General features: G+C 34.8%; 1 protein-coding gene across 5 annotated transcripts in view; it reads left to right on the top strand.

The window, feature by feature from the left end:
- Positions 1 to 20,869, top strand: part of LOC138707939 (E3 ubiquitin-protein ligase RNF220-like) — a 505,330-nt gene that overhangs the window by 17,417 nt on the left and 467,044 nt on the right. The window contains exon 4 of one of the 5 annotated variants that reach the window (XM_069838004.1): positions 3,611 to 3,664. The exons of the other annotated variants lie outside the window; for them this stretch is intronic. Coding sequence (XP_069694105.1) covers positions 3,611 to 3,664 — 54 coding nt within the window. The remainder of the gene's footprint in view (positions 1 to 3,610; positions 3,665 to 20,869) is intronic. 5 annotated transcript variants of the gene reach the window in all.

The following is a 20,869-nucleotide window of genomic DNA, read 5'->3' as shown; positions in this document are numbered from 1 at the left end:
TTATAATCATTCATATTTACTAAAATGAACAATAGTTCCAAGTAAAACGTGACTTAACGACACGCTAATTAATCTAGAATAATATCTCCGTCTTAATCCTTATTCAGGATTCTACGTGTTAACACGCATCCATGAGTGTTAATAATTTGAAGATTAACGATGTCAGTTGACTTAATTATTCCCGCAAAATTACAATTAAATTAATGTATTTATTTCCCTTCCTTAGCTATAGAACCAAGTCGTCTATAAGATAAGTGCTCTAATTTAAAGTCGGTTATTGAATGCCCGTTATTAAAAACGTTTTAAATTTCATTATTAAAAAGAAAAATCACCCCATTTACATTGACATTGTAGGATCTAAATTATAATTATTTCTTTAAAACGAAATTCATTACATACAGAGATCTAAAACATGTCGGCGACGATCAATTAATTTCCGACGCTATGGAATTGCCATGGCATACAATATTTAACTTAGTCACTGTTGATGAAAAATTGAGTTTCTAATAACATGGTGATACAATTGTTTGATAAACATGCACCATTAAGGAAAAGACGTGCCACTTCATCGTCCTGCTCCAGGGTTGACTGATAACATACGTAACCTCATGGCGTCACGTAACACTGCCTACAGGAAGTATAGACACGATAAATCTGAGGAAAATTTTTACAACTATAAAAAAATTAGGAACAGAGCAACGCAAAACATTAGAAATGCCAAACGCCGTCATGCTCTGTCTTGTCGACCCCTCCATTACCCCACGGTATCTTTGGAAGCATTTACGTGACATGGGAATAGGAAGTAAAACTACAGAAACTGAAATCCCAAACATATCACTTGATAAACTTAATTAGTACTTTACTTCACCACCCACCTCACAACCTGATAAACAACAAAAACTTAACACCATGAATACTCGCTTAGCCATTCCTCTTCCTGCTCGTGAAAAGTTTTCTTCTCTAATATTACAGACATAGAAGTTAGGCAGGCTCTTAAAAATACTAGATCTACAGCGCAAGGCTCTGACAACATAAACATTGTTTTTATTAATAAATTAATCGATATCGTGCTTCCTGTGATAACACATATTTTTAATTCCTCCATCATTACTTCTACCTACCCAAATCTTTGGAAAACAGCTTTAGTGCGTCCAATACCTAAAGTAAACACACCTACATCTCCTAAAGACCATCGGCCAATGTGCATTCTTCTCGTTCTATCAAAGGCTCTTGAACGTATTCTCCGTAAGCAATTAAGCAAATATCTGATTGAATTTAATATTATCGACCCCTTCCAATCTGGATTCAGAAGCGGGCATAGCACTTCCACTGCCTTATTGAATTTAACTGAAGATATACGGGAGGCTATGGATAAACGACTAGCAACAATATTAATTTTATTGGATTATAGCAAAGCATTTGACTCTGTTGACATGGATCTACTATTAACTAAACTTCGAGTGTTAAATTTTTCTGACAGCGTTATCACCTGGATGCACTCCTACCTCACTGGCCGCCAGCAGCGTGTTGTCTTTAATAATCGGTTCTCCTCCTGGCAGACAGTAGAGTCAGGATTTCCCCAGGGTTCGGTATTGGGTCCATTGCTTTTCTGTCTCTATATTAACGATATCGCCAAGTCATTTAAATATTGCAGATATCATATTTATACAGATGACGTTCAATTATACATTTCCGCCAGTCCTGATAAACTAAGTGACTGTATTAATAGACTCAATAAAGATCTCGAGTCCGTTTCATCTTGGTCTCAACAATTCGGACTTAACTTAAATACAGGTAAATCACAGGCCATCTTATTTTCGAATAAAAGATTAATCCCTGATATTAATAAGCTCAACCTTTCTCCTGTGACTCTGAATAAAGCGATCATTCCATTCAGTTCAACTGTAAAAAAACCTGGGAGTTCATTTTGAATCTAACCTTACCTGGGACACGCATATCAAACACACATGCAACAAAGTATTTTCCACTCTTCACTCATTAAAAAGATTGTACCACTATCCAGCTAAATTAAAGCAGACGCTTGTACAGGCACTTATTATGCCTCATTTCGATTATTGTGACGCTTTATTCAGTGATCTCAGGGTGGATTTATCCCAGAAACTGCAACGTGTTCATAATGCGCGTGTTCGTTTCATTTGTAATATCCGCTACTGCGACCACATTTCGCCTTCTTTCGATAAATTATTGTGGCTCAGGTTAAACGAGAGGAGAATGTTACATTCCCTTTCTCTCTTATACCGAATTTTGCACACCTCTACTCCCTCTTACTTATCTGTCCGATTCCACATTCTTTCTCGGTATCATAACTTAAATACTCGGTCACAATATGATAACACGCTAGAAATACCAATGCACACATCATCTCTTTATTCTTTGTCTTTCACTGTTGCTACTTCTCGTCACTGGAATTCTCTGCCGCCTCAAGTTAAGGGCTGCCGAACTTTAATTTCCTTTAAATGTAAATTAGAAAAATATCTTATGATGAGTTGCCAGACCTAACGTGTTGCAAATGTGTTCCACTGTATTTTTTTATTTTTTTTTGTTTCTTATTTTTATTATCTAAATCGTGTTTATTTATCACTTAATGCCAATATGTATCCCACTGTGTTGTTGTTTTTTATTATTAATCTATTTTTTTGTGTACATTTTATTCAGTTGTCGGTTTCTGGTTTAATTATGTAAATCCTACTTAATTGTAATCTAATACTAATATGTATACTAATGTGTTTATTTTTATTTGTACTGTGTACATTTTTCTTTTTTTTAATTGAATTATCGGCTTCTGTTTTTATGTTATTCGTATTTGATTCTAACAAATTAATATGTATTTCACTATGTTTATTTTTATTTTATGAGGTAAATTTTATGTAACTACCTCTTTTGATCTCATTATGTATCAATATGTAATTACATAATTCTGATCCAATTTTATGTTCAACTGTGTAAGCAAGTTTTAATCCTGGTTGAGTGTAAGAGAAGGCCTTACGGCCTTACTTGTGCCAGGTTAAATAAAGCCATTATTATTATTATTATTATTATTATTATTATTATTATTATTATTATTATTATTAATATATTGTTAAAATAGAGACATAAATAGAAAATTTTCTACATTTCATTTTCGGTTGGGAAGGGAATAAAAATATAAGTACTATAAAAACTAGTCTCTGCTCACTTCATTTCCTTTGATAGAAACAAAATAAAAATTAGAGTTTTTTTTTTTCATTTAGCTATCTATCTACCTCACGGATACTTGTTTGGTTTCGAAACTTATAAAAGACAATTATATATACATTTAATGAGAATAAATTTTTATATGTATATGTGATTTATACAACAAATTAACCTTTATATAGTTCATAGCTGTAGAGTAACGGTTAGCATGTCTGACCGTGAAACGATCGGTCCCGGGTTCAAATCCTGGTTGGAATTTTTCCCGGTATTTTCCCTCAAATGCTTAGTAATTTTCAGCGCTGAATCCTAGCCTCATTGCGCTTGCATTATCAACTTCATTTCACTCAGACGCTAGAGAACCATCGCAGTTGACAAAGCGTCATAAAATAAACCATTAAAAAACTTTTCTTTGCAGTTCCTCAAGTGATTTTCGGCACAAGTTCCAACAAACGAAATGGAGTGAATTCAGGTAACTTAATTAAGCGTATAATAACCTTGTATATCTGTACTCTGGATCTCCTCTCATGCGTAGTGTCTTATATCGGGGACTCAAAAATTAAATGGTCCAAGCTTTCTTTGCCTAAGTGTACTTTGATTTGGAATTAGCGGAGGCATCATATCTGATCATACAATAATAAAAACACGGAATGAAACAAAGAAATGAATCATTCGTATTGCTGCTGCTACTTCTAGTGCTACACTGTATCTGCTGGCGTCAATACAACTATGACTGTAATTAAAAACACTAAAATTCCTCGTGTTTTATTCTGATGAATCGGGAATGAAACTAAAAAGCAATCCGTCATAAAATTTATCGCTAGCCCAAAAAATGTTCAGTGTCTTTAGACGTATGGGTATAATCTGTTTACATTTTCTGCCTATTTTGAAGTCGAATTTACAGTGCTTTCTGCTTACCGACATTACTTTTCTGTAATTTTATCACCATATGAAGTGTAAAGCATAAAATAGATTTTACTATGTACATGGAAATATCTTCGTAGCATAGTAAGAGTATATTATAATAAGAAAAATGTTTGTTTTGAACTTACTTCATATGAGGTTTTCTTCAAAACTGTTGGACATAATTTCTTCAAATCAATATTTTCGTTTGACATGTAATATATTTTAGTTAAAAATGTAATGAGATTCGTCAAAATCAGCAGCACACATAACAATTAACTCCGAATCGATACAAACTGTTTTCTGCATGATTTCTTGCATTACATAGAATTAACTATGAATGGAATGATAGAATTCTTGTCTAAGAGAAAACATTATTACTTTAGAAATTTTATTATGTACAAAATGGTTGTTCTTTGATTGTGATGTCTAGCTAAGTCTACGCTTGCCTTCTTTACCTCTAGTATATAAGAATGAACATAAAAGAGACGGAACGTGCAGAGTTATTGACAGCCATATAACTGAAATTGGACTTGTTAATGATAATAATGCAATAATTGCTTTCAGTAATATATCTTAAAATGATCACGAGAAGAATTGTTCTAAGTTATGCACGTATTTCCTTAAAGAGACGTCATGCATAACTGTCACTTTGTCAATCATCCTTGCAGTCATCCCTGGAGCAAAAAGAAAATAACTTAGACGATTGGACACTTCCTGCCTGTGTCTAAGTTATAAAATGATCTTAGAGATCAATGTCTGATGTAATAGGGTCTTTTTTGTTGCCTTAACGGGCAAATTTTAAAATGTTCATGTAGTTGGGCCAAGAGTGTCACACGTATATCCGAGATTTTTCACATATACTTACATAATGAAGGAATGTATGAAACACGGATTTATTAGCTAGTGTTATGCAACTATTTTGCTATTTATACTTTTCAGTTCCCTACAATTGATATTTACAAAACCCATATTTAATGTTGTTTCAACGCGTTCAATTTTGTAGGAATAGCCTACAATCTTCTCGAAATTCTTGGAAATGCATATATTTATTGAAATCATTTACTTTTATCATTACATCATTAAATTATTTTTACGTTAAAGCTGGTAATTGAGAAATAATTGAACCATAAAATCTTATAAAGCAATCACAATTAACAATTAACCCATGTAAAGAATCTATCAATTTTCTTTTTCATGCACATCTCTAGGAAACGTGGAAAAATATATATTATTTCTGTATTTATTTGTATGGCTCTTCCTGGAAGCTGGTACGCGTAAGCCTCTTAAAATTGTGTTTCTTTTGTGAAAAGAAAGATTCTTAAGAATTGCAATAAAGTTACTTCCTGTTGAAGTGTACCTCCAAAGAACAGAATTCTAAACGTAGGTATAAATCCGAGGATCACGCGCAGAGGTGTATGGGTAACCTGCATAATACATTTATATTTTGTTTTGTCACTAGTTACACGTAATTGATTGCGTCATTTTTCGGTCTGTCTTTAAGCTTGATTGGATGCAGAAATAAAATAGTCTTTGCGAACAAAAGTATTGTTTTCTACATGTCATGTCGCTCGTGTGTATGACCCATCTCAATTCATTCTGTTATACATGTGGAAATTAAATGTGTATTGCCTAAGTAAAGAAGAAAAATTACTGTCGTCTATAAAGCAAGTTATTTAGCATAGTTCCCAGCCACCGGCATATCTCAGTCGGCTAAGGCATTTGCCTGCCGATCCGGAGTTCCTTGGGCGTGATTTCGATTCCCGCTTGGGCTGATTGCCTGGTTGGATTTTTTCGAGATTTTCCCCAACCGTAAGGCGAATGTCAGGTAATGTAATCCACACCTGTGGAGTAACGGCTAGCGCGTCTGGCCGCGAAACTAGGTGGCCCGCTTTCGATTCCCGGTCGGGGCAAGTTACCTGGTTGAGGTTTGGTTGAGGTTTTTTCTGGGGTTTTCCCTCAACCCAATATGAACAAATGCTGGGTAACTTTCGGTGCTGGACCCCTTTCTCATTTCACCGGCATTATCACCTTCATCTCATTCAGACGCTAAATAACCTAAGATGTTGATAAAGCGTCGTAAAATAACCTACTAAAAAAAGGTAATGTATGGCGAATCCTCGGCCTCATCTCGCCAAATACCATCTCGTTATCACCAATCCCATCAACGCTAAATAACCTAGTAGTTGATGCAGCGTCGTTAAATAACAAAAAAATCATATTTTGCTGTAAACTTGGTGGTAAATCAAATCATGTTGCCCACATAGTGTGTGTAATACACATAATGTGAATAGGAATCGGTGATTAAACTGCAAGCGGAAGTCTTAAAGTTTTGGTGTTTCCATGGTGTGGCTTGAGACTCAGGATTACGATTTTTGTTTATGTAATATGAAGAGCATAAATAGTAAGAATAGACACTCCGTAATATATTCCAGCTTAAAATATGTTATTCGCCTCGTTCCTCATAGTGCGTATTTCTTATCCATGTATTTAATTAATGGCAGGCATAAATATTATCTTATCTTAATAGTTCGGGAATTCCACTCCTCCCCACCACCCACAGAAGCTGGAAAAAACTATTCACCAGAATCTATCGGTGACTTGATCTCCAAAAAATTGGTGCAGAACTGTTACGATTACGACTAAAAGAAAACATTTTACTTATTCCCGACACTAAATTTTCGTGCTATAGGCACAGAAAGGCAGAGTTTATGCATTTGTTTTCTAGAACGGTTGAACGTGTCTACTGCAACAACATAAGTTTAATTAATGGGCTTTGCCTTGAATTATGGTCACGCTAATTGGAATTTTTTTAGGTTATTTTTCAAGACGTCTTACTTCTCAATGGTAATTTACTTTCTTCTGTACCTTAGAACACACTGTCCATTTGAATGAAACGTAAAGCAACTTGAAATTCATGTTAGAGAAGCTTAAATATGATGAATTGTTGAGCATCTGTGGATGATATGTGGTGACTTTTAAGATATTAACATTTCTCCTTGGTCAGCAATATGGTTTCACATGCCTATCTAAAAACGAAATTTCCAAAGAAAACGGAGACAAAAATTGAAGCTGTCATGTTTGATGGACCACAAATACGCGACCTAATGAGACATCAGATTTTCCGTTCTCCATGAGTGAAACAGAAAAATCTTCTTCGTTTACATTTAAGAGCTTTACTGAAAACTTCCTAGGTAATCGAAATACTGAAAATTACAAGGAGATTGTCGAGGAAATGTTAGCCAACTTCAGAATTCTAGGTTGCAATGTGAGTGTGAAACTTTACTTTCTACACAGCCAAACTATTTCTCAAACATTTTTTTTGTTTTTGCGATGAGTGAGGAGCAAGATGAAAGATTTCATCAGGATATTAAAACCAAGCTAGTAAGATACCAGGGCAAATGAAATGAAGTAATGCTGGCTGATTATTGCTGGTGCATAAAGAGGGATTCACCACATAATCTCCCCAGAACATCAAAACGGCGCAAGGTTTCGAGCGACAACTACACATTTGGAAGATCTGAATCTATGCAAGCATTTTAAAATGAATTAGGTTTAAGAATCGATTTTATATGTTCGTAAGTTTCATTTTCGTGTTAAAAATATGTTTAAAATGATGAACTTCGTTTCGTCTTTATGAATTGTTCGTTGAAGTTTTGACGTTTCTCGTTTTTATTTAAAAAAGTACATAAGAACCTGACGTGATACAGAAAATCTGAATACAAATTCAGATTCAGGACACTTCAATTAACGAAAAAAAAAAAAAAAAAGATTATAGCGGGAAATTACTGGTTTGCAAAATTTTGAACTTCGCAAATTTTCACGTTTTCCGTTTGTTTTAAAAAAAAATGTCAGATGAACGTGATGTGACGCACAAAATCTGAATACAGATTCGAATTTGAGACACGCCAATTAACCAAAATCAGTCACTGTCACTTCTGCTCATGAAAGAGAAAAAAGTTTTGAAATTCATGCCAATGTTTTTTTATGCTTTCGTAATCATTTAATACATATTGTTTGTTCGAATGAACACAAACATTTATTAAGCTATGAGATTCGGTGCTAATTCGGACAGACGATTTTCGGGCAGGGCATAGTTGTGCCACACGGTCAGATAAAATGCAGCATATAAAAAAGGGTCCCTGTTTTGTGGGCATAGTTGCGCCCCGTTCCCATCAGGTAGAGAAAAAGGCATGGCATAGTTGCGCCCCCGTTCCCTTCAGGTAGAGAAAAGGTCATGGCATAGTTGCGCCCCGATGAAATAGGTAGAGAAAAAGACACTACGGAAACTCGACCCTCGTAATCAACCAACCTTATTGATTTCTTATTCGATTTATATTCATTATCGATACCGTTAAAATGAACACCATGAAGTTGGCAATATTTTATTAACTGTTTTTATACTGTTTATGCAGTGATTATCGATAGCCTACCGTTAAAATGAACACCATGAAGTTGGCAGTACTTTATTAACTGTTTTTGTACTGTTTATGCAGTGATTATCAATAGCATACCGTTAAAATGAACACCATGAAGTTGGCAGTACTTTATTAACTGACATATTCAAATGAGTGAGCCGTTGGAATATGGGGCCTTAGCAGTCTTGACATTTTATTAGTGATTTTCACACCGTCTGTTGCGTATAGTGAGGTTAATTTAAAATGAATGTTAAGTTTAGTGAAAAGGGTGAAGAGTTAATAATTGATAATGGTTCTAAGTTTCAATTTCCGAAACCCTGTACCGTAGGGTTAAGATATCGATGTAGAAACAAAAAAATGCAGTTCATTTATTGTGTGTGATCAATAAAAAAGTGTTATTTTAAATAGCAAAATTGATCATACGCTAGGCCTACTTGATTTCAATGCAGATATCACTGTAATATTTTTAAGTAATTTATTTATTTTATGACAATCACTTTCGTGTGTACTATGCTTATCGGGGCGCAACTATGCCATGTCCATCCTGCTACCTGATTTCTTCGGGGCGCAACTATGCCATGTCCCATCTGCTACCTGATTTCTTCGTTGCGCAACTATGCCATGTCCCATCTGCTACCTGTTTTCTTCGGGGCGCAATTATGCCATGCATAGGCCTCCCAATTGACCGCGGGGCGCAACTATGCCATACCGGGATTTTCACCTAAATGAAATTTTATCGTGGGATAAGTCACCCAATTCAGAATTCACAAAAATACCCTAAAGAAATTTCACAAATCCAGTTTATTTAATAAAGTATGTGACGGTGTAATTACTTTTGTAACATCTAAATTTCAATACTCAATTTAAATTGCCATGTTATAGTCACAGGCACGCAAGTATTCAATAACACGTCTTTCGCCTTTAATCTCATCGTACCTATAGTCTTGTCTTGCTTTACAGTCTTGTACTCAAGTTCCTATATTTCCATTTTTTGAGGTTCTTTTATTCTTCGTCTTAAATCCAATTCCTGCAGCATGGTGTCAAAATCAGCTTGCCCTTTCTTTAGATCGGCCTAATTTATCTGTTTGTGTAGAGTTGAATGTTATTTAGACATAGTGTGCTGAAAACTGTTGTGCCAAGCTTCAGTGTTATTATTTGTGTTGTTCATTAGATCTAGCTGCTTGGAACTGATTCCAGAACTGTGGAGGATATCGACGTTCAGCAGCAGCTCGACGTCCTCTTGCAGTAATTTCAATGTACGTTGCCTCGAAATATTTCACAAAATTTGTCGGAAGCCCAGTCATACATCCCCGACTCGGAGAAATGCTAAACAAAGTAATTCACCAAACAATTTTCTGATAGTAGCACATCATCATCATCGTCATCATCATTTTACGCAGCCTGAAGCACCAACTCTCGTGTTTTTCTCCAAGTACTTTGTGTAAGGTGGAAGAAATAAATTCGAAGGGTTGCATGATGAAAAACATGTTGAACTGCTATAAGTGCTATATACGCGGAATTCGGGTGGTATAGGTGGAAGATCTGTAATAGATTTTGGATCGGCAGGAAAGATCCTTTTGTGCCTTTGGTTTATACAGAATGGCGCAGATAAAAGTAGCCCGTGTAAGTATGGAGTAAATACAGAAGCGAAGTGCTGGAAAGGACTCTTCTTTTATAGAAGATGTTGAAAGTGGCTCCCTCCAGCATCAATACACAGCTGTGCACATATAATCATGTTCAGATATACCCGGCCTCGATAACTTCTGGTGTGCGAACTTAAGGAACTCTCTCTTTTCGTATTTTGCACAGATTCCGTAGCACGCAATGAAGGGGAAATAGAAATGCTCAGGCTTCCCCCACCAGTACCTCCCAAGAACCGTACCTGTTCTGATCTGACGAGCTATGCTATAAGGAATAGGTTCAGTGGCGGACATTCAATGTCATGTACAAGTCGTAATAATGTTTACAAACTTTATGTGTATTTGTATTACGTGAATGTAATACAACAATATTAATACTACAGCATATCAACACAATTATTCTGTTTTCTCTGGTGGTGATTTGGAGGTCTTTGCAGCTACGAGCCGGTCAATATCGGGATGTAATTTACTAACACTTACACGCAATGTTGCAACTAGGTTAGAATCACTTATCCTCGATCTTCTGTTGTTCTTATTGTTGTTCATAACTGAGAAGAACTGCTCGCAGACATAGGTTCCTCCAAACATGGCTAACATACGAGAGACGAGATTCTTCAGATTAGGATACTCATCTCTATCAATTAGTCTCCATAATTCTATCCCTAGTTTTCCACTGCTTCGTATCCATGTATTATTCTGCATGTCGACGATCTCTAGCTGACAGTTCAGTGGAGCTTCTTCTGGTTTGACTGCAAATGGATTTTCAAATATTAACATTTCCACATTCATATCATTGATGTCATGAAACCTGTTTTCAAACTCAGAAAAAAGCATTTCCAGAATAGATTGATACTTCGTAATACAATGAACCTTTTGGTTTACTAATGATTGGAGACGTGGAAAATGATACAGTTCTGCCTTCTGCAGCTGATGCAACCATAGCTTTAGTTTACCCATAAATGACTTAATGGCATCTGCCATATTCACGATGGAGTGATTTTTTCCTTGTAGCGCGGTATTTAACCGATTTAAATGATCACACAAATCTGTTAAGAAGGCAAGATCCATAATCCACTCGCTATCGGATATTTCGGGAATGGCAATATTGTGTTCCTTTAAGAAGGAGTCTACTTCCGAACGGATATTGTAGAAACGATGAAGCATATTACCTCTGCTTAGCCAGCGGACTTGGGAGTAGTAAGTTAAATCGTCATAATCACAACATATGTCGTGTAAATATTCTTGAAATTGACGATGCCGCATTGAATTAGCTTTAATTAAATTAACAGCTTTTACCACTACTGACATTACGTTTGCTAAATTTGCTGATTTTGCACACAGTGCTTCTCTGTGAATAATACAGTGCATCATTTTCACAGAATTTCTAGGTATTCCTATTTCATTCAGAAAGGCATAAAATTGACCCATCAATCCTCGAGAGTGACCTATCATAGAGGGTGCCCCGTCCGTTGTTAATGATACCAATTTCTCCCACGATAGCTCATACTTGCAAGCAACCATGTGCAGTGCCTCGAAAATATCTTCACCTGACGTGTGTCCCTTTATGGGTACTAAATCCAGGAATTCTTCAAATACATTTAATTCATTGTCTACTCCTCTAAGAAATATAGCTAATTGTGCTGTATGCTTAATATCTGTGCACTCGTCTAAGGCTAATGCGTACCATGTAAGACCTTTTATCATAGATCTTAATTGGTCTTCTATGTCAGAGTTCATTTCTGCTATTCTGGACACTATTGCAGTTCTTCCTAGGCTAAGTGTTTTAAATGAATTAATCATACTGGGGCAAACCTCCTCTGCTACGGTTACAATTAAATCTTTTGCGAATTCTCCATCTGAAAAGGGCTTGTTGTTTTCAGCTATGAGTTTCGCAACTCTATAGCTAGCACGCAGAATATTGAGGGTGAAATTCCCTGCTGGTCACGTTTTTTGCTGCTATAGAAAGTCTCCTTTAGTTCATGGAGTTTTATTTTCCGTTGTATACCTGACAGACGAGTACCATATTCTTGGGAATGGCTACTCCTGAAATGTCGGTTGATATTGAACCTTGATAGTACATTCAAAGTTTTCGAACATATTAAACATTATGGTTTACCTTCATGAAGCACAAAAAAGAATTCTTCCTCCCACTCGACGCGAAACAGAGCACTGGACATCTTCAAGCAACGCCACAGGTTGTTATTATACCAGGTGCAATGATGCACGACGTGATTGACAGACTGCAGTCCGCGACTCTACTTACGTCACATTTCGTGGAAGGGGTGAACGGAGGGGAAAGCACCGTCGTGCGCTAAACGGCATGACTGTGACTTAACCAAACTCTGTATTGCCTATTTGCCGGTTATCCTCTATCCGGAAACATGTCCCTTAAAATTTCTCGGATTTCCTTAATCGAACCTGTTCTCACATACGCTTCCACAAGTTCCACAAGTAAGTCATTTTGCAGAATGCGAACAACACGTGTAATTCGACTGATGATTGATGAAATGCTGACAGGAAGTATGCCAACAATCGATTATTGCATAACTACTTTTATCTGCGCCACCCTGTTTTTTTTAACGAATCCCTTAGAAACAAAAATGAAATCATCCCAAATGGTACACCTTCAAGCTCACATTGAATAATCTGAGTTGGAGCCGCAAGAGACTCGCTTTAGTGCGGTATATCGGCACGCAACTTCCGCTTCTTCTTGCGATAGAGGATGATCATTTCATCTGCTTTATGAACTTCCACAAAGGATTCATACAGTGTTGCTTTCATCGCCCGTTTTCGGCAAATGTGTTTTCTTCTGCAAACCCAATATCCCTCAGTTCATGTAGCATTTGTTGAATGTATGTTGTACATACATCATCTGTGAATAAAAAAATAATTTCTTTGACTTGAAATTATTTCTGCCCGGTTACCCATTACAAAATTAGTAGGATAAAAATTGTGTTCTAAACTTGCAAATGTTTGAAATCAAATACACCAAGGAAATGATTTTTATTTGTTGTAAAATTATCAATATTGAGTTAGGAATATGAATTAAATCAGTTAGGTGTATTCTCAAATGTTCGAATTTGTCCTAGGTGAAATCACAATGGGCGAGTTAGTTTGGTTGAATTTTCATTTGGGTCAAATAACATTGAAATAGCTGGATACGAGAGTCGAAGTAGTTCAAAGTGATAGTACAAGAATCGCTAAGCAGGTTCCCATTTGACTACACTTAATATAATTTCTAGATTACTGTTTCTCACTATAAGGTGAAACATTAGTACCCAAGTACATAAAGTTTCTTATTTAACAGGATTTATCATATTGGCACAATTCTGTTAATACACTACGACGCTCGTAGATTTCCAAAGAGAAAGTTACCTATTCACGTAATTCCCCGCTTAAGATTTTTCCATAAAATAAATGAAATATGGCATTGTGTATTTCTCTGCATATGTAACATACCATTCTTACTGACGAAAGTGGCTATATATTAGGACATGTATTATTTTTTTTATATATATTAATGATTTAGTATTAACAGATATTCAAAGAAAATGGAGCCATACAATCTTATGCAGATTATGCGATTTTAATTTATGCTTGGAAAAATTGGAACTAGGTCTATAAGTGTTAATAATGATTTAAAATAATGAAATATTTGTTTGATAGCAATTTATTATCTTTGAACATAAATAAAAAGTATGTGTTCCCCTTCTCTTTAACATTTAGTGGCCTTAAATCAAAAGACGATAACTTCTTCTTCTTCTTCTTCTTCTTCTTCTTCTTCTTCTTCAGTCCCCTCTGCTGCTAAGCGTCGGGTTCGCCTCTCTCCGTCCATTTCATCCATTTTTCCCGGTCTTTACACATTCTCTTCATCTCTACCATTGTTTTTCCTTTCTGTTGGCTAAAAGACGATAACTTTAACATTAAAGTCCATCATACCGACTGTTTAATTTTAAGGAAAATGCAAATGTCTTTCCTTACATGAATCTTCACATGCAAAATATTTAGAAATAATTATACATCAACATTTGAGACGGAATGTGCATATAACTTATCTCTGTTCCAAATTACAAGGCATTATTTATAAATTTATGATTCTTTGTTCTCTTTTTACCATCCAGTATTTTGCGATTAAATTTATCTTGCCTTAGTCCAGTCTGTATTCCAGTATGGTATAATATGATGGGACGCGTCAATAAATCTATTATAATGTCTTTAAATTTGCTTCAGAAACGATTGATTAAAATCTGTCTAAAAACCCTTCGACTTTTTAACAAATCTTCTATATGCAGAATTTAAAGTACTGATCGTGTGTGAACTATGTACACAAGAACAGGAATAATTTCAATTTATTTTCACTAATGTCATAGCAGACGTGCTGACACAACACACTTAACAGAGCCAAGAAGTATCATAACTACAAACCACAGAAATAGCGCCAATTTTGATCCAAAATTATATAATTGCAGAATTGGAATGTTTTGTTACCTTGAAAACGTAAATATTAATACATTCGAACACACAGTTGAAAATTATAATAATTCCAGTGAATATCCTCCTCAATAAATGTTATCAGGTGTTAATTTAAAATAATCTTATGTTTTGTAATGTAATCAAATATTTGTATATTAGGATTATTTACTTTCTTCTTTCTTTAGTTTATCTAATTAATTATAATATATTATTAATTAATTATATAAAGTTTGTTGCGTGTTAAACTTAAATATCTAATCCTTTTATTATTTGATTCTCTTATATTTCTGAATACCCCTGAACAAGAGTGTGCTATAAATATATTTTTAAATTTACTTTGATGTATATTTTTCTACATTATTATATATCTATATTAATCTAGTAATAAAAAATAATGATAGTGATAATAATAATAATAATAATTGTTACTACTACTAGTATTGTTATTATTATTATTATTATTAGTATTATTATTATTAAATGCAGGGAAGAGATAGAGAAAACGTGAGATTGTTAATCGATCGTGTTTACGATAGTTAACTGAATTAAAGTCACGTAGGTACGTAAATTGTTTCTTGTTTTGGAGTTATACGGGCAGTAAATGAGTGACTTAATATATTTTTTCGCCCTCTAAATTCAATTTTTCGTGCATGCCTTCATTGCCGATCTCCTTTCCCGCCAGCTGAAAGAATATAGAACTTGTCACCCGAAACGAAACTTGGTTTTTAAGTGTTATTTTTGTTATGAAGCACTAATGACTGTTTTGTAAATGCCTCTCAGGAAGTATAATTTTCTAGTATGTTTTAGTGAAAATAATGGGAATAAAAAGAGAGGGAATTACGTACTCTGTAGCCGGGAGGAAAAAGTCTTGAGTAAAAATTTCATACTTTTGAGGAGAGCAGTAGAAAGATAGAAATTGGTGTCAATTATAGAGTTTTTTAATTAAGAGGTTTTCCCTGGATATTATTTGTTTATATATCTTCTAAAATAATTTTCTTGACTATTTTCAAAAATAGCCGCCCTTAAGCCCTTTTAAGACTAGAACCCAAACTGAATACAAGGGACTATTTAAACATAAGATTTTTCCTTGTCAAAATAAATGAGAAATGTAAATTATTAGGAATGCAAAATGGGTCTTAAACAATTATAGGACTGTTTACCCTGGTGCTTGAAGTTTTAAAAGGAAAGGGCATCAGTATGTTATAAAATGGCTAAAATACAAATTAGACCTTTTTAATAGGGAAGCATGGAAAGTAAACATGTGATGGCTTGTAAACAATAAAGTATTAAATATGCTTAAGTCCTTTATTCTGTGTGTGCTCGATTCAAAAAGTACTTAGGACACTTGGTAACGCTCTATAAATCCAGTCAGGAGTCTTATTTGACTATGATCCTTTTACCAGATTGTACAGAATTGTTTCCGCTTTCAGAATATTTAAAAATCTCATTTTCACAAAAAATTGACTTAAGACATTTTTCCTCTCGACCACAGAATTATGTCTACGGCATTTGCACAAAATCAATTTGACTGAATGTTACGTTTAAATACTACTTTTTTAGTTATAACGTAAAATCAAATCGTTACTATCTTAATCCTCATCACTATTACTTTCATATTTCAGAATATTTGAAGAAAAACTTTCGAAGTGGGATTCATTTTACATGGTGATCTGAGGTCACAATATTTATCGTAAAGATCTTTGTTTGAGGCAGTATATGAATTTTCATTAATTTTCACAAGATTAGTAAAGCAAATCTATCAGTCAAGACATGATTGATGCAAGTGCTTCATCACTGAACGGTAATATAAAACTACTACAGACTGCGCTGGAATTCTAGAGGGATGCCGTTAAACTGTGGCTTCTATTATCTTTTGAAACCACTGCTGTAGGGTTTAAAGCATTGATGCTTTTTAGTTGTCTATGATATCTAGGGTTAGAATACAGTATTACTATCTGCTCACTATTCAACGTAGTATATTTGCGTGGTAGGGGGTGGGATTGGAAAAGATAATCTGATGCTGACAGCAGTACAGTTGATTCAAGAGAAATAACTCAGATTATTAAGTATTTTTTATTTTGTTTTATTTAGGTATATGAATTGAAGTTATATTTCAGATGGATTACTAATCATTGTCAATTTACCTATTACTTATTTATATAATGATATCTTTTTCGTCTTTGTGCATATGCGTTCTGCACCACATGTCTCCAACAACATACATTCGCGAAGTGCCTAGGTAATTATGATATAAAATCAAATACGATGGAAAGTTCACTGTAATCAATGTTTGTGGTACCAATTGTAGCTGTCCATAGTTGTAATTATACAATGTTTATGAGCCTAGATATATGTTGGTATTACAATGAATAGGGAAGGAAACTCGGCTATAAATAACATAGGCCTGCGAATTAAAATTTTTGTTTTGCGGCACATAGTTAAACAGGTGTCTAAATCTAATTTTAGTATGCTGAATTCAAATCTGCTTTCCACTTTTTCGTATCACATACCGCTTTTTTTTGCCATGGAGAAAACAAATATTTAAAATTTGAGTAATTTCTAATTCTTAAGTGCAATTTAAAATGCCTGAAACCATGCAAACCATGATAAAAATCTCAATTCTTAACATGCAACTGTTTGAACTGAACTACGAAACTTCAAACATAGCTTATGAAAATTATTTTCTCATCCGTTTTGTTGAAAACGAACGCTGAATTGACTTGCGTTTGTGGTTCTGATGAGGATTATTTCTTATTAAGGACCAACAGTAGTCAGCCATCATGGAGACGTCCCATCGACCTTGGTACCTGGTATCGATCTCCTTTATGTCTTGGTGGAATAGCTCTCCCTGCTCTTCACTTAGTGTACCCAAGTTTTCCGGGAAATATTGAAGATGCGAATGAAGAAAATCTAACTTCAAGCTCATATTGCATCCGAGTGCCGTTAAATTTTCGAGCATGGCTTTCACAATATGTTCATATTAGTCATCTTTAACATTACCCAAAATCTTGTTTATTTCTAAAATGAACATCCTTAAGGAGTTGGCGAATCTGTGAATCTTCAAAAACGCGTTTCACTTTTGATTCAGATAACATTGGAAATTTTTTAATAAGATATTGGAAACAAGGACCACTTTTGTCCAAAGATTTGACAAATTGTTTCATTAACCCTAATTTAGTATTCAGAGGGATAGCAAAACATTTTGTGAGTCAATCAGCGGGTGATTTATAACATTTTTTTTGTCCCTGGCACTAATTTTTTTTTCTTTTCTGCCAATCAGTAACAACAATCCAGTGTCTTTCTCTGGCTATAGAGTTCCATTCACACAAAAAGCATGAGAATTTGGTGTACCCTGCCTGTTGCCCCAATAAAATACTGCACACTTTAAGATCACAGCACACGTACCATTTGTGTTCATTATGTGTAATTTTTTCCATAAGAGTATACAAATTCTGATATGTTTCTTTAAGAGATGTAGAGTGAGCTACTGGAACTGAAGCAAAAATATTTACATTGTGCAATAGAATATCTTTCAGACTTCTCTTGCTTAAATCAATAAATACACGCCAATCTTTTGATTCGTAAGCTGTTCCTAGACGACTAATCAAGTTAGGATTATCACAACAACACATAAGTTCCCCTTCCTTTACAAAATATTTTTTTGAATTCTTCTTCACGATGTCTGTACCAGTAGAAAGTTGTTCTAGGTCCTAAAATTGTTCTCTTTCAGCCTTGAACGTAAAAGTTCACTCTTTTCTTTGGTAAGACCCAAATAACGTACCATATTATTTAATTTTGACTGACTCAAGGGATGTGGATTGTCATCTTCTAAGTCTGGGGGCAAATTTAAATCATCTTCTGCACTCGAAGTGTATGAAGTACTAGTAGTAGTCTCTGGTAATACCGTACGTGGTGATGAAATTGGAACATCAAGTCCATGTGGCACAGGCCTCATTGCTGATGGCAAGTTTGGATATACAATCCTCGCCTTGTTTTTCTTATTGAATCCAGATATTTTACACAGACAAAAGTAACAGTCATCATAATGATTTTGTTGCTCACGTCATGCCATAGGAATACCAATGGGCATAGATGGACGAACTCCGTTGTGCCACTGTATTAGATTTTCTACACCGTTTTACACACAATATGTGGAGCGAAATTCTTATCTTGATCTCCTAATTTAATTTTAAAATAGGCCAGATACAAACTCTTGACAAATGCGGTAATGTTTCTTTTCTACTGTTTTATCACATAACACCCACATACATAACAAGAATTGTTTGCATTGTTCACACAGCCTCTTGTAGATATACCACTCGAACTTTCCATTTTTTCCAAACATAAAATTCACAACGCAATACACAATTAAAACAGACCCGCTGAGTAAAGATTTAAACTGTACTGAGGATTTGTGAGATAAGTTCTTGTTGTTATATTAGAAAATCCCTTTTTATCGCCTCTGCAGTATCTTTATTGCTTGGGATAATGGATCCCTAGTGCCGGAAACGGATATGAGGTAGGGTCGAGGGAAGAACCTATCCTCAATTTAAAAAAAAAAATATATATATAAAAATTATAAACAGAGTTAGACAGGGATTAGACATGGTGTCAAATGATTTAGCGTGTATACACTTTAGGCCACTATCTCTCTGTTTATAATAATATGTGTATACTCTGAATCTCAGAACCAGACAATTTTGCACACTGAAAGAGTTGCGTGTAAACAGGTGTAGCAAGCGCTAATAATCACCAAAGTTAACTCGCGGGAAAATACAAGAATAACGCTTTTCCAGAAGAAAATATATTAAAGTTTTGAAAATTCATTTCGTGTACCTCAAAGAAATACGGAAATGTCAGACAAAATGATCATTTTAAAATTCAATGTTTTTGTCCTTAATTTCGTGGAATGACCCTGTAACCAAAACGTAGCTCCGAATTGATGGATATTTCTATATCTATGATACAATGCAGACATCTTATCAATATTTTCACATAGAATTAAATTTTGTAGTTAGTTCCATGTAGGGCGCGTATGAGTCGTTTGCAAAAATTCGTCTCTCTATATCGTATTTAATATAGTGAAATGTAACGATGTTATGCAATGCACTTTTCATATTAATTATATTCTTGTAACAACGAAATGAATATAGAGAACACTTTACATCGCTACCAGAATTCGCTAGTATGAAACACATAACGTAGTAGCACAGTCTATTATATACAGTCACGAAGCTTGAGTTTTGGGGGTGCTAGAAACAATAGACTGTGACGGTACTATTTTGCATTGCCTGTAATGAGGCGATATTAGCGATCCTAGTGGTGAGCAACTATCTAATGTTTGCATATTTACTACGTATTGAGCTTCGCGACTGTATATACTAGACTGTGGTAGTAGGTTTACGATACCAGGAGGGGAAAAAGTAGTTTTTAAGAGAAATTTATATATGCCATTATTGATTATTCATTCGCTGCCGATGGCCCAATTACATATAATTGATAATGTGGCTAGGGTTAACAACTTCAGATGAAGTATGTAAAATGTATTTATTTATTCCTCCATAGAAATTAGGGCCTTGTAAGTAATTAGGAAGGACTAGCCTTACTTTTCCTGGGAGAAACTCCTTTGGAAGATGTAAATCAGTGCAACAAATAATTTGCAGGCATTTGTTTCCAGTTAGGGAGGAGGTAAATGTGTGTCAATTGGGAGATCCATCTGCAAATCATTTCGATTACATTCACGAATTAGACGTTTGTATCTGGTGTAACTTGCATGTCACTTTATTCAAGTAGACTAGTTGTAAACTGGAATAAGTCCTACTCGGCCATGTGTTGCTTTGATTGATTTAACAAGTAGTGTTTAATGAATTAGGATTTTTAGACTAGGAGTTAACAGAAAGGTTCACTGGTCAATGCCGATCTATCTGCCGCAGAGGAGCATCTGCCTCTTTGAATACTCTTACAGCCATCGAATATTGCCGACAAAGCAGTTGACCTCACAATGACTTCTGAACTCTGTTAAGGATCTGGTCAACTACTAGTGTAGCGTATAATTGCTATCCATTAAAACGGTGCATTGGTCTCTTATTTCGCTTATTTTATTTGCTTACAAGTTTATTTTAAAGTGAAATTATTGGATTAAAATATCCATTGTAGTCATATGCGTTACTGCACTAATGCACTAGTTTCTTTGAATGTAAAATTTAAGTTCACGTATTATCTTAAGTTGTGATTCTGCGGCTG

Source organism: Periplaneta americana, chromosome 10, assembly GCF_040183065.1.
Source record: "Periplaneta americana isolate PAMFEO1 chromosome 10, P.americana_PAMFEO1_priV1, whole genome shotgun sequence".
Classification (NCBI taxonomy): Eukaryota; Metazoa; Arthropoda; class Insecta; order Blattodea; family Blattidae; genus Periplaneta; species Periplaneta americana.
The sequence above is the reverse complement of the archived record's forward strand: the minus strand, read 5'-3'. Positions and strand labels throughout refer to the sequence as shown.